General features: G+C 39.4%; 1 protein-coding gene across 5 annotated transcripts in view; it reads right to left on the bottom strand.

Annotated features, from left to right (window-relative positions):
* The window catches only part of tut4 (terminal uridylyl transferase 4), a 21,496-nt gene extending 6,565 nt beyond the window's left edge, over positions 1-14,931 (bottom strand). The window contains exons 1-20 of one of the 5 annotated variants that reach the window (XM_044199334.1): positions 14,775-14,931; positions 14,518-14,662; positions 11,586-12,148; positions 11,347-11,498; positions 10,192-10,308; positions 9,888-10,065; positions 9,562-9,650; positions 9,387-9,438; positions 8,950-9,019; positions 8,337-8,463; positions 7,655-7,774; positions 4,971-5,165; positions 4,652-4,826; positions 4,028-4,563; positions 3,276-3,426; positions 2,476-2,562; positions 1,764-1,867; positions 1,587-1,644; positions 1,379-1,482; positions 1,172-1,261 (exon numbers count right to left, since the gene is read on the bottom strand). In XM_044199334.1, coding sequence (XP_044055269.1) covers positions 1,172-1,261; positions 1,379-1,482; positions 1,587-1,644; positions 1,764-1,867; positions 2,476-2,562; positions 3,276-3,426; positions 4,028-4,563; positions 4,652-4,826; positions 4,971-5,165; positions 7,655-7,774; positions 8,337-8,463; positions 8,950-9,019; positions 9,387-9,438; positions 9,562-9,650; positions 9,888-10,065; positions 10,192-10,308; positions 11,347-11,498; positions 11,586-12,069 — 2,889 coding nt within the window. In that variant the 5' untranslated portion in view covers positions 12,070-12,148; positions 14,518-14,662; positions 14,775-14,931. Of the gene's footprint in view, positions 1-1,171; positions 1,262-1,378; positions 1,483-1,586; positions 1,645-1,763; positions 1,868-2,475; positions 2,563-3,275; positions 3,427-4,027; positions 4,564-4,651; positions 4,827-4,970; positions 5,166-7,654; positions 7,775-8,336; positions 8,464-8,949; positions 9,020-9,386; positions 9,439-9,561; positions 9,651-9,887; positions 10,066-10,191; positions 10,309-11,346; positions 11,499-11,585; positions 12,149-12,600; positions 12,609-14,517 lie in introns of all 5 variants that reach the window. The other 4 variants (XM_044199335.1, XM_044199338.1, XM_044199337.1 and 1 more) reach the window with 4 other exon arrangements.

Genomic DNA, 14,931 nt, shown 5'->3' with positions numbered 1-14,931 from the left:
AAACTGTTGCTCTGACTGAAGCAACCAACAAAACAAGCTTGTGACAAAAAATTCAACGTATGAGTCAATCAATGAGTTAACCACATGAAGGCAGAGACATGCTGTTGGGCTGGGGTGAGAAAAAGCTAGTTAGTTAAAGTTAAGACTGTTTTGTCAAAAAATATATTCCCCGCTTAGAGTGAGCAGAAGAGGTAAAATGGAATATAGACAACATATCTGGCACTAAAAATGGAAAAGCTGTTTTAATAAAAGGTGTAAATTGGGAGTTAAAATGTACAGGCTTCACTCTGTAAAACTATGAGGGACATTAACAAGAAATTACATTTCACAAAATGAATTAATATTAAAAACTGAATGTTAAAGTAATAACAATGTCAGGCTAAATTACCCAATAAGTTCTGTTAGGAAGCGTGATTAGCTCTTTCCCTCTCTCTTTAAACCGCATGCATTCTACTTATTCTGTACGTATATTTCTCCATGTATGCAGATATAAATGAAACTAAGTAAAGCACCTTTGCAGAGGATTGGCAGTTTCAAGTTTGATACATCACGTGGCCCACTTGGTCAATATTTCTTTTAATTGTTTTGTAATTGGCTGGTGCCAAAATCTCCACGCAACTGATTTTGTAATTGACATGAGGTCTGGCTGTTACAAACGGCTTTACTGGCTAACTTTTTTTTTTTTTTTTTTTTTTTTTTTTTAAAAGAGTTTTAATGGTGTATACCAATTTAGTAAATCACTAGTTTGAAGACCTTAATAAGAACTTTACACATAAATGTAGTAATGAATTTGCGAATAAGCTGGTGCAACCCTATCCAGATATCTAAATGTTTTTTGATGTCAGGATGGTGTAGTGTTAAGGCTGCATGCGTTTCCCTGTGCTGTTTGTCCCTTTTCCTCTTCTGTCCTAGTTCTGCCTAGGTGTGCAACGTCTGACTGCTTAATGAGGTGCACCTGGCCTGAGAATGAAGTGCTTAAAAGCTCCTGTGCCAGCATCAGAAGAGAGGCTTCTGCAGTGGGGCCACCTAAGGGTGGGGCGTAACAGTGGTGGATATTTCCAATGTCAATTAAATTCAGACAGACAAGTTTCTAACAAACCCTTGAAAGAAGAGCTATAAACAAAAAACTAAAGTGAAGAGTTACTGTATCAGTCTGTCAACCTTCACATACCTTTGCAAAGACCTTCATCGTGTATCCCAGGAACTGCACACGCGGATCCAAGGCTGCATACGTAGCCAGCATTCTGGTGTTGTGTTGAGCCTACAGAGACGACCCGTCCAAAGGAATTCATTCAGCACTTTCAATTAATAAATACATGTCTAAGCACTTTATATAACAGTGAAGGAAGGTTCTGGTATGAGGGCCTTGTTCACTCACCAGGGTGTTATAAAGGCTAATATCTCCCTCCAAACCACTCTGTCTGTGTTCAAACTTCACAATAGGCACTTTAGCTGTTGTGATGGGCAAGATGTTCCTCAGACCTGTGACGTTGGGAAAAAGGGAGGACCACAACCAGTCACATTCAGCCCTTGACACATAAACATATCACAGTTATAAAGAGATAATCAGTAAAATGTTAATTCACCTGTATGCTTCTTTAGCACTTTTGCAAGGCCTTCGATGATCTCTTTGCAGTTCAGCTTCTGTTCAGACAGATCAAAATTTAAATGTGACAGTGAAAGAATATAAGCATCACTCATCTAATCCTACTGAGGAAGACTGCCTTGCATTAAATGGCAGTGTGTGTGTTTAGTCCGACTACCTCTGCAGTCTCATGACCCTCCAGAGTCATGCAGATGTCAAGGTCACTGTCGCGGAAGCCGAAGCCGTTCTTGGAGGAGCCAAACAAGCAGAGCTGAGCTTTATCTGTGGATTCACACACACGAAGAAATTCAAATTTCTATTCAAATGTCAAACACACATTCTGTATCAATCACAGAAACGTTCTCAAATAATAGTCAGGGTTTCAGTCTGTTCAAAATCTGGGTAAAATATAGAAATAACAACAACTGTCATGTCATACTCACCACACTGTTGAGTTTCTCTTTAACAGAAATACGGTTCTCACTGTCTGATTTATTCTTTCTGACCGATTCTACTTTATTGTACTCTCACAGCGTTAAGCTGCTGTTAATGAAACTCAAATTCCTGCAGATGTTTCACAATAAATGCCTTCCAGGGAAGTCCATAAGTCTCATGAACTGCTGGAAGGCTTTTAACTTGAAATGTACAGAGGAAGCATGAAGTTTGCATTAACAGTAAACAACAACAGAAAATTAACACAGCAAAAAGGGAGAAAACAGGAAGGCTTGCTGCCAAAATATGTTAAAGACATAAATAAATAAATAAATAAACATTGCAGACATTAGAAAAAAGGCCTAGTTCTCTCTTCATTGGAGGAACAAATTGTACATAATGGCTCTAATCAATATTTGAGAATTTGTTGTCTGTAGTAGTTTATGCTTAATGCTCACCATTGTACTCCTTCCTTATAAACCTCTCCAGGCTGGCGAGGATCTGCTCCCTCTTCTGCTGCTCAGCATGTGTAGGTGACAATTCATCTACAAACAGCAGAACAGAAATTTAATCACACAGAGCTGCAATGATATGTCAATTAATCGATTGGTCAATTAATTAATCAATTAATTGGCAAATATTTATGATGGATTAATCGTCTAAGTCATTTTTCAAGCAAAAATGCCAAACAGACGTGAGAATTTGCTGCTTTTGTTGGTCTCAATTATAGTAAATGGAATATTTTGACAAGACATTTGATGACGTCACTTTGTGCTCTCGGATATTGTGAAGGGAATTTTTCAGTTTTCTGATGTTTTATAAACCAAACGATTATCGTTTAATCTAGACAGTAATCTGCAGATTAATTGATTATGAAAATAATAATTAGTTGTAGCCCTACAATCATATAATATTGATTATTTAAAACCGATTCACTGATAATATAGCAGCTTTACTAGTGGTGGAGGAGTACACCTACTAAATCCCTATCATATTATAGTTGGGAGTTAATGTAATGCAGTTTACTTTTTAATGGGTTCAAAGTACACACACAACACGTTGTGTACAACTGTCCACTATAATGAATATGAGCCAATGCCAATTGTTGCCTAACATGTTCAATGTGACGTGCAGATAGGTCTACACAACCTTTTTTAGGTTTTACTCAGATTCTTACCAAAGAGAATGTAACTTCAAACAAAGAGTTTTAGTGCAATGACTCTCTAGAAAAGACAGTGGTGTGCTATTGACTACGTACAGTAGCACAATTTGCAGAGTCCATCAAGGATTTCTCTGAAGCGCTCGTTCATAGGAGGCAGAGGCTTCAGCTCAATCTTCTTAAAGTCTTCGGGACACTCGTCCTTCAGGTGGCCATCTCGTTTGCAGATGCTGCACACTACTGTTGGAGGCTGGAACGAAAAAGTTCAAAGACCATAAATCAAATGATCAATTAGACATGACAGCCTTTATAAAGACAAAGTAAGTGCAAGCTAATGGCATAAGTAAAAACTGCAAAATTGTGACAAATAATTTCTGTGGGGCAATGTCCCAAAGTGCATAACTTGAAAATAATAGGGTTGCATTATGCTCTCTAACAACCACTGAAGCCAATGTATGGACTAAATAATAATGTGTCAATAATGCAATAAAGACCCTCGCTAAATTGAAACATCTCACCTAAGTGACATGAACCCATCGATGCTGACAGGTGAGATGATGCTTCTTCTATACTGCAGCTATAAATAAGTCTTGAAATCTACAATTTATTTTAGATTTTTTTTCAAATTAACTCTATCACGAACACTTTAGGAGCTATATAGAATAGTATTACATGATTTTGTATTTTTGGCAATACAGTGCGTTATATATATGCGATATTTTACCATTGTCAAAGTAAAAATACAATTAGTATTCAATTCAAATATCTCAATTAAATGAATTGTTGATTCCATGCTAGTGACTCTATATGAAACATGGATACAAAGGGTGAATGGTATCCATCATAATTACCTTCCCACCAGTGAAAATCATCTTATCAAACACATAGTGCAGATCCTCTGACGTAACAGGCCCGTCCGTATCCGAAACACTGCTTTCCTCCTCATCCACCTCCTCCCCCTCCTTGTCACTGTCCAGCAGGCCGTTGGGGGAGTAGGAAGGTTTGTTCCCCTCATTGAGAACCATGTCCATGAGGCTGGCATCTAAAGTCTTCTCATCCTTCTTTCTGGACAGATCTGAACCATCTTCATCATCGCTGTCAGGCTCCTCGTCATGGTTCAACCCCTGGGGCCCCCTCCGAGCGCTCTGACACCTTTCACCTTTCCAGTCGTCTTCTTCCTTGTTCACAAATGCAGCCTCCGTCTTCTCAACTCCTTCAAATTTTGCACCTTGCTTGCCTGCCTTCTTGCTTCTTTGGCGCCCCCCAGTGCCCCTTCTCTGAGGGCAAGCAAAGTATTTGTAAGCTGTTCGGAAGCGCTCCTGGATGTACTCAAACACCATTTGGCTGTTCAAGCTACGTGCAACATTCCTCTTCAAGGCAAAAGGATCTAAAAATGAAGAAAAAGATACACAGATTGAATTTCTGATATTTCTCCAGGCCTCTAAGATGAGTTTTCCAACAGAGTGGGCTCTTACCTTCAATAGCGAGCCTGCGACGAGGCCAGTTCTTCACTTCCCTAGAGAGGAGCTCCTTTAAGCGGATGCTGATGATGTATTCTTCAAGAGCAAACTCCAGTGTGTAGAAACGCAAGAGCTCTAACCACAACTGACCCAGCGACACACCTTTACCCAGGTCCAAGGTTAGGCGGGTCTTTGAGGGAAAGTCACAGAGGAACAGTTAAAAGCAGGGTGACAAAGCAAGATATCAACATTGTCCACCGTCAAAGGAGGATTTGAAATCTGGCAATCTAAATTGTTCTCTTACAATGTGATTGTGTGCTGTAGTGAGACTCACCATGCCTTCAGAAAAATGAGTATCATCAGGTTTTTTCTGCTCTGGTTTGGGTCTGCCTTCTCCTCTGGCCTCGTTCCGGTTCTCCCCTCGCACCTCCGTGGAGCTCGGAGCTCTGCGCTCCCATTGGACAAACATGTCCAACGTGATTCCAGTTAGATGATACTCATCCACACGTTTCACATCAAAGCCTTCAATCTGAACGAAGAAAATGAAGTCAAACATCACTGAGGAAAACTAGCAGTAAGCTAAGATATGATACTTTTTTAAAAAGCCAGTTAAACTCTGCAGCTCCTTCGTGGCAGACAGGTTTTTCATGCTGTATCATCATGTCGTTGGTGGTGACTTGGGGACTTGCTACAGTACACCAAGTGTGGTCATCTCACAGCTTGTGTTGCTGCCTGTATCAGCATTTAACTTGACAAGTAAAATGATTTCATAGCCAATAGGTTGTTTTTAAAAAATATGAAAACGTTTTTCCTTTTTCAGACACATAATTAAAATAAATTAATAAAGCCATTACATGAAAAATATTTGACCTTTGAGTCAAAAGTGTCACCAATTCATTGTCCAATCAACTGTGAAATATGGTGTTTTGTAGGTCACAGTGACCTTGACCTTTGAGAACCAAATTCTAATCAGTTCATCCTTGACTCCAAGTGGACAAAATTCCTTCCAGGCGTTCCTGAGATACCGCGTTTACGAGAATGGGACAGACAACCCAAAAACATAAGACCTCCAGCCAGGAGGAGGCATAAAATTGTATCAATTATTATACCTAGCATTTTTGGAGAAAAGCTCCAAGGACCTTGAGTTTTAGAAAGTTCAGCTCATTTGGGTCACTTGGAGTTTTAAGGTTTAGATTTGATTTGACTGTCTGTTATTCCTGTGTTTTGATTGTTTTGAAAAAAGGCTTCTGTAAATAGTTACCATGTGAAGCTTGCAGCACACAACTGACTTTTTAACACGTTAGTTCGGATCCGAAACACAAACTAACAGTTAGAGGCAGCGGTAAACCAGCCACTCCCGTGTTCTGCGAGGTAAAATGACTTTTTTTGTCAAAGGAGTTTGGTGGCTTTGAGGAGAGCATAGATGGATATATGGCTTCAGTTTTCCATCGGAAAGGGCTGTCTGACAGCAAGGTAAGCTGTGAAAATATTCTAAATATAGCGTACACTTAAAACTGATATTGATTTTTTGTAGGTGGGCCTTTTCTTAGGTGGCTAAAATACATTTTGCTGCTGCCCCCGTCCACAGCAGTACATTGCTTAGCTTCTGTGTCAGTACTCCTGTCTGGTTCTCCAAACTGGGGGGGCGCCGACAGCCATCTACTGCAGGTAATACACTGACTATGGATAAGTACCTCGTACAACCCCACTTCAAAAAATCAGAACTAACCCTTTAACCTAACCCCCCCGAAAATCTTGTCTTTGCTGAACCCCAGTGGTTTAACCTCTCACCTTGCTGCAGTGATGTACAGGTGCACTCCCGGACCTGGTGACATCACTGTTGGGTGAGGTTACAGGTACAACCGAGCACATTTCAGACCACACCCAGCAGTGATGTTAAATAAGCATGAACTTTCAACCAGAGAGGACAACAAAAAACTGTTTTGCAGCCTGGTGTTAAGTAACATGCAACGTGCAACTTCAGCTAACCTTTGTTCATTTTAATTACATATTTCCTATTCATCACGCAGCATCTCACATTTACAATCATCTCTCTGTGAGCACCTTGTGGCACAAATAGCCTGCAGGCCTGAAGAAAGGAATGTTCACCTCAGGGAGGGAAAAAAATGTTCCCACCTACACTTATCTAAACATTGCAGAGGAGTTCTTCCTGGTGGTAAATGCTGTGCACTAAAATACAGCTTCTACTTCATTTAAAAACAATTTCTACCAGTGATGCCAGAAATGATAAATGCATTCTTAGTTAAATGGGTCATTTTATATCTCCATGCAACTATGAATGTGAATTTGACATTTTAAAGAAATGAATCATTTGTAGCAGCTTCAAATCGGTTTTCCTCAGCATTATGCAAATGTGTTGTGTTCTTGAGTTAACGTGCCTGCTTACATCTACATCTTGTGTTAAACCCGTGTTTCCCAACACAGACCTGAGCCGTGTGAGGGTCTTTTTCACAAAACATCACACAAAATGTGGGTCATCCTGTACATTACATTAAATGGGCAGACACTGTCTACATTATACCAGGCTGTGACACTGTGACACAATTAATTGACATGATTTAAATTTCCTCCTTTATATCAAAAGAGAGACCACCTATTTAAAAGAAGTCTGGATAATGCACCACAAATAATGGGAAGTAGGCACAATTTTCATGCATTTTATCAACATAACCATTTCTCATTCACAAGGAAATTATAATAAGTACACTACCAGAAACAAGATGTAATAAAATGAGCAAAACTTTGGTTAAAGGAGAGACGTGAGCAGTTTTTGTGAATCATATTTTCTCCTTTAGAATCTGTATGCCAGAGCCCAGGTATGTATTTGTCTGAAAGCAAGTGGATCTTACAACCTCCTGACAAAGGTTCAAGCGTATAGGTTATATGTGTAGTAATTTCAATGATAACGATTGTCTTTATCATAAAATACGTCAGTTCAAAACAGGTCTCCGTTCTTCAGGTGACTTCAGGACCTGAAAAACACAACACGTCACCTACCCAGCGGCCCAGGTAGACGGGGAGGATGGGCTCTTTCCTCTGCTGCAGGAAGAAGATGACCATGAGGGCGAAGGAGTACGAGGGGATGCCGCCTTCAGCCTGGCAGTCAATGTGACACAGCTGCGGAGATAAACATACAAGGAAAAATTGCTTTGACTTAGCTTGCATTTTAGCCTTAATCCAAACTGTGAAACTGGAATTAATCTGTTCAATTATAAAATTCTCACTCATTATAGTCTGAACATTAAGTCACTAGTATACAGTATATAGAACAACATATTAAATTTCATATTTTTGCCACTTTGACATAGTGATACAGCTTGTTTGTGCAGAGAGTAACCTGGCAAGCATTGCCATTACAAGCATTTATTTCTGGTTTGTCACATTTAAAATCCAATGTGTCCAGTATCAGTATATATTTTCAGAGTGTTGAACTGGTATATTGTGCGTGTCATTTAATAAACATACTAATTAGTAAAAGACTAACACAAACAGGGTTTATAAGACCTGAGGTAAGCACATTATTTTTGAAAATTCCAACATGCTGACACCTGCTTTCGTACTAAAAAAAGGATATCAGTATTTGCTGATAGGCATAGGAATAAAAAGACACCAAGACCCATCAGAAGCTCTTTATGGTTTCTTCTTTCAGCTGAGGAGTCAGTGTCAGTCACAGCCTTACCCTTGCCCAGTAGCGGAAGGCGAGCACCAGGGGAACCAGTCTGGGCTCCAGTTTAGCCAGGGCTGCCAGGTGATTCGTGGTGAGACAAGCGACGTCATTACCTGCACTCACTTTACACAACAGGCCGCTGCACAGAAACAGAGGTGAGGGAAGACAACAATCAAAAGTTGTTCTTAAATCTTATATTATATGAAAAACACAATTATGTTACACTGAAGGCTTTATGTGTGCTGTATTGCTCTTTTGGTGTCAGACTGCAAATTAGTGTTGAAACTGCCTCAAAGGTAAAGCAAGTAGGAGTTGATATGTGCTGCAACAAAATGCAGTTACATAAGTACACTCACATTAGTTCAATTAACACAGCTGACTCTGTGCCGCCCAACATAATCTCAAGGTACCAGGTTGCAGTCGTAAAAATATTTCCTTCTTCTAAATATCAATTCAAAAATATGATACCTACATACTATAAATGATTAAAATAATCCCTAAACTCCATCTCTAGACATGTATGCAAATAATTTAAACATCAATGAGAGTAAACTGACAAAAATATACATATACACATGTAAAAATAGGCAAAAAACGGCATTGATGCATTTAAATCAACACTCACCTGCTAGCATCCCGACAGAACACAGCAGGAACTTTGGCATGAAAATCTGACTCAACGTCAGAAAATTCAGCTAGAGAAGAGAGACAGAAAAACCCAGTACGTGACCTTGAAGGTCGCACAAACACAAATTCATTGCAGGACTTTTACACAAAAGCTGAACTACACACAGTAGCATTAATCATCCAAACCACTTGGATTAGGTCCTTAAGGAGAAACATTTTATCAAAATTCAAGGCCAAAGCAGATGAGGAATTTCCAAGTAATGCGCTTCTTGAAAAAGTTCTGCTAAGTCTAATTTGCAAATGCTATCATATGAATATATCTGAATAAGGCAAAGCCAATAATTCCAGACAAACCAGAGCAATGGGTTTATGCAACTTAACAATGAATCGTGTCTCAACTCAAAGAAAATTTACAATGCACTGAGCAAAACTTACGACTGTTCTTAAGGATTTCCAGCACTTGAATCAAGACCTCAGGTTGTGTCATCTGAACAGACAAAAATAATGAGAGAAAGTGAGACCATCAAGACCAAATGTCACTGCTGATTTACAATGTCCACTTTATGTTATTAGAGAAAATACATCAGTATTTTGTTAAATAAAGACTTACTGAGGAAGGGTGGGTGACATCGATGTTGATATCACTCGTCTTGAAGGCAAATCGGGTAAGACATGACCCATAGAGACGGAGAGAACAAGCTGGAAAACCAAAGAAAAGATATTGGAAATTATATGCAGTATATTCCACACGCGGAAGGATTGCAAAGCTGTGACAAACTGCTCTTAATAAAAACAGAAGAATACTAGACACTGAGGATCAGCAAGGTCTAATTTCAGTAGGACTTGAAATTCAAATGTTTCTCAAGGCATTTCCTCTTTGTACACTACTCACTGTCTGAAATATAGACCAGGCTGAGAGACATCACAGCATACAACCTGAGAGGTGCCTCTTTATGATCTCCTCCATCCTGGTGACCACGGCCTTCCGAACGTCAAAGTCCTCCTCTGAGATCCCGTGCTGCCTGGCTGTTTCTAGGACAGCCGCGTCCACGGCCCTCAGCTGGGCAGAGGAGGCGGGCGGCAGGGCGCGCAGCTCGTTCTCCTCCTGTTTTTCCTGCACGCCAGAACCAGAATATGGAAAATACTTCATTCTAAACCCTTACTTTATGCCCATTCAGATGAGCATTAATAAAGCACAAGTCCTGGGATGAGTGACAACACAAACTTAAGATTCCCATACCATTATGTTCTTCTTGTGCCTCTTCTCCTTGATGTGTTTGTGTGCTCCTTGAATGTTCTCAATGTGCACAGAACAGAGCTTGCATAAGTATTGATAGTTTGGGTACTCAGGGGACTGCTGTGAAAACAAAGAGAGAGGCAAAAGCAATCAGTTTTTGCATGTTCGCGTGCTGTTTTTCAGTTGGAAATTTTGGGATATCTCATGTTGTCCTGCACCTGATCATAATCACAACCATTAACGCCACTTGCTCATGCTAGGTGGAGATAAAAAACAAACAAATCCGTGGTACAGGAAAAACACAGACTGGTGATGATTCCATGGGGCAAGGAGATGAGAGAAACTTAAAAAGGGAAAGAATGGAAGGGCCGTGTTTCCATTATTATCCTTATTTGTGTAAATAAGCCAAGCTCATCCAGTGCATCAGCGTTTAATTTTGTCTTAACACAAAAACAGCTGTACAAGAACTTTGGCTCTATAAAATACAGTCTCAAAGTATTGACATTTAACACCCAGTCCTGTAGAATGGACCTCTGTTAGTATTTTAAACTTAACTTGTTAATCTCAATAAAACACCAAGAAGATAAATAGCTATCAGCAATTTTTTTTCAAAAATATATTAGATCAAATTTTTTTTTTCTTTGTTTTTGCAATTGTAATGAAGTAACAAAGCACAGTTTTGCAGCCAGTTCTGGGCTAAGCTTTATAGTAAACTCCATATATGACACTGGAAAACAAGACCATATTGTTTATCCTCAATTGATATAATTACCTCTATGAAAGTTTAAAAATCCCCTCCAGACATGTTTTTATGACATAAATACTGGGAATAATAATTTGTGTCCGATATGGTTTTTCCACTAAAAGAAATGCTTTAAATTACATCTACTCCATTGAAAAAAACTGAAAATAACAATTTGTAAATATTGTTGTTATTTTAAGTTTAACTACTAGACACAACATGTCTTCTACTTAACTAAGAAGTCCATTCTCAGTGTTTGTGCACTGGGGGCTTCAAGTTTCCACATTAAGCAGCATACTGGACAACAATTAGCTTCCAAACTAGTTGTGATGTGACAAAATCATGCTTGTAGGTACAATGACCAACCCCTGCCATACATTTACTGTATATCAGGCATGAGTGGATTGTGTCCTTACTTTCAACAGTCGGTGGATGTAGTCTCTGTAGAGGCGCTCCTCTGCCTGTCGGAGGCCCAGCTGTTGCTCTGTCAGGGGTCCTTCCTCCACAGTGGGCCTCACCTCGGTGCCCTTTTCAACAGACTGATGCATCAATGCAGCAGCTTTCACCCCTACAAACAACAAAGAGAGCAGTTTAACAGAGATACATTTGGTGAGGAAGACATAATCATCTCAGGAAAAACATCTTGCAAACCCACCATGGGACTTTTCCTTTGCTGGAGCAACAATGGAGCTCTTGGTCTGCTCTGTGAGGCCTTTCTCAGGTGTACCGAGCAATGCAGGAGAGCTGGTCTCTCTGCTTGCTGAGGGGCTGCTGTCTGCAGAAAGAGACGCCCTGGAGTCAGGAGCTCGTGCTACCAGTTGCTGTTGTGAGCTTGCCACTTTCCCCTTCCCTCTCTCCCCAGAACTTGTTCTTCCAGTCAGTCTAGTCAGCCTCGAGGGCCGTCCTCTCTTCTTGTCCTGGGGGATATCTGTGAAAGTCTTGCCTTGCCCACGGCTTCCCTGGCTGCCTATATTATGTTCATCCTTTACAGCAGTGAGGTTTTCTTGTCTGCGGGGTGCAGACTTGGTACCCTCTCTCTGCGCAGGAGCCTCTTTATTTGACTTCTCGCTGAACAAAGCTTTGGCTCCTCTGGGCTGAGACTGTTTGACTGATTTTACTGGACTTAAGGACTCATCCATCCCTCCTGTCCTGCTGGTCTTGTCCCTGGTGGAGTCAACACCACACTGAGGATGACCAGGGAGGCAAGCCACCTAAAGCCTAGGTAAAAAAAAAAAAAAAAAAAAGAAATCATAGCTATCAGTCTAACTAGCAAGACTACACTACAAAAAGCATTGTGATAGCCTGTTGTGTCTGGATTTACCTATTCAGGTGACGCTAACTGACCAAATACATATGTAAACTTACTTTGCATGTAACTTACTAGGACATTTTTAACAAAGAGGAATCTTAATTCTTCAAACAAAAAAGAAGAAAATTTAGAAATACTGTAGGTCTTACCTACAAATATTATGGTCAACTAAAATGTTCTAAAAGTTATGTCAGAAAAGTTACTTACTACAAATTTTACATACAGTATCGCTGAAACTTTTGAATTTATTATTAAAACGAAAAAACAAATGCTTGGAATTTGACTATTTTATAATATATAATATGATATTTCCCATGTAAAATAAACAAGTGAATTACAAATAAAAAAATGTTTAACTTACCTGGTGAGCTAAAAATAAGATAAAACAAAAAAAGATTCCAAGAAATGTTGGTGTTGTCTTGAATCATGAAGCCACAATAGAAAATGCTTTTCAACTTTTGTACTTTAACAAATTGTGCCTTGATTTTTTTGGGGAATTCATTGCTTTTCTTGGGGACAAAACATGAAAAAATTTCACCTCCACAACATTACCAAGTGTCTGTGTCAAAAAGCTTTCTAAAATCAGTCCAAAACATATTTGTGTGAATACACTGAGAGAAGCAGTGGGAGATGGTTTTCTTGATCAGTCCACACAAAAAACCCCAACAACAAATGTAATCCTTATCTATTTTAAATCTTTCAAGTGCATTTATCACAGGATACATTCTATGTAATATCTTCTAGGGTTAGAACTAGCAGTTATTTTCACTTAATTAGTTAAAATTAAGGTAAATTAAATTAATTAATGTCTGAAAATAGTGAAAAATGCAAATCGCAATTTCCTACATTTCGAAGTGATGTCATCAAATTACTTGTTTTGTCACCAGTCCAAAATGTTTCCTAAATGCCTTAAACGGATAATACAATTAATTGATTATCAACATAGTCGCCAATTAACTTCCTGTCCAGCGATTAATCGACTAATCCTTTCAGATCTAGTGTAGATAATCAAACAACGGCAGCGGAGTAGTAATAACAGATTCTAGGTAAAAAGAAAGCTAAACGGTAAGTTTTTAAACAGATGCTTAAAAGTCTTGATTGATGTTTATGTAACGCCGTCACCCTATATGAGAATTCCACAGTTTGGGTCCACAACTACAGAAAGCAGTGTCAGTGTACTTCATTTTTGGTACAGTGAGCAGCATAGAGTCTGTAGACTCACAGGCTCTAGCAGGGACATAGCTTTGAATCATATAAACTGTAGTGAAGGCCAAGTCTATAAATACAGTTATCTGAAAACTAAGTGAAAGCCAGTGCAGGGAGTTAAGAACAGGAGTGATATGAGACCTTTTCTTTGTTCCAGTTAAAACTCTGGCTGCAGCATTCTGCTTTAACTGTAACTGCTTTATAAACTTTTAGGAGAGACTTGTGAACAGTGCAAATTCTATATAGTTTCTTTTATGACACTTCCTTCACGTCCTTGTTTGTAATACAGTGTAGAGCTGAAACAATTAATCAGTGACAGAAAATAAATCGGCAACAGTTTTAACAATAACTGACGATTGGTCAAGTCGTTTAATCAAGTAAAAATGCCAAACATTCTCCAGTTTCAGCTTCTCAAATGTGAGCATTTGCTGTTTTTCCTCTATTATATTACTGTAAAGTGAATGTCTTTGGGTTTTGAACTGTTGGTCTGACAAAACAAGAAATTTGAAGACATCACTATGGCTCTCAGAATGTGTGTTTGGTGTTTTCCTACATATATATATATATATTTTTAAATGGAGTAATCAACAGGTAAAAAATAATAAATCAACAGATTACTTGATAATGAAAATAATTGTTAGTTGCTGCCACAATGCAGTGCTTATCACACATTTCCCAAGGTTTATGCCACTGTATATCATTGAAAAGAGGGGCTTCTATGCATCTAGTGAAGTAGTTAACTAGTTAAAACGACAGTGGCGTTAACTGACCCCCTAAACACAAACTCTCATCTCATTTGGACAGAGCCGGAGCAGACAGTGCAGTGATGTTGTGTTCAAGTCTGTTTCCCCTGTCTATCCCGTACCGATACCCTGCAAGGAATTTGGGCAATGTTAGGTTTTGGTTAGGGCTAATGGTTCAGTTAGTGGAGAAACGAAACTGATGGGGAAGCAGACTTCGACACAACACCGGCACTTAACGTTATTTAGCTCAACTTCCAAAACAGAAACCAACAGGGGGAGGGGGGGGGTCATCACCCACGCATATATTATCGACTAAAAGAAATGCTCACCATTAAAACCAAAATGTGTTTCCTGCGTTATAGAGAGGATTCTCGTTGACTTCCTGGGTACTCTTTGCTTAGCCGACTTTCCTGTTTGCTGTCTCCGTAAGCTAACTAACGTTAGCTGCTGTGCCCGGTCGTCCGGCTCAGTTAGCTTACGGGAAATAAATAATAATGGCACACAGTTGCCACACAGCAGCAAGTCATTAAAAATAGAAAATACCGACTTCGACCATTGCAACAAAGAAGAACGCGTATTAACTTACTTTCGAGCTCTAAAGTTGATTTCTGATTATTGTTTAGCTGTCTCCATGGTTCTGTTCTACATAATGTTTTTCAAACCCCACGGCCCTGGTCAAAACAGCAACCATTGACGCCATGTTAACACATTACCCCGCTGCATTGTGGGAGGGCCAGTGATGA

Source organism: Siniperca chuatsi, linkage group LG6, assembly GCF_020085105.1.
Source record: "Siniperca chuatsi isolate FFG_IHB_CAS linkage group LG6, ASM2008510v1, whole genome shotgun sequence".
NCBI classification, from domain to species: Eukaryota; Metazoa; Chordata; class Actinopteri; order Centrarchiformes; family Sinipercidae; genus Siniperca; species Siniperca chuatsi.
The sequence above is the reverse complement of the archived record's forward strand: the minus strand, read 5'-3'. Positions and strand labels throughout refer to the sequence as shown.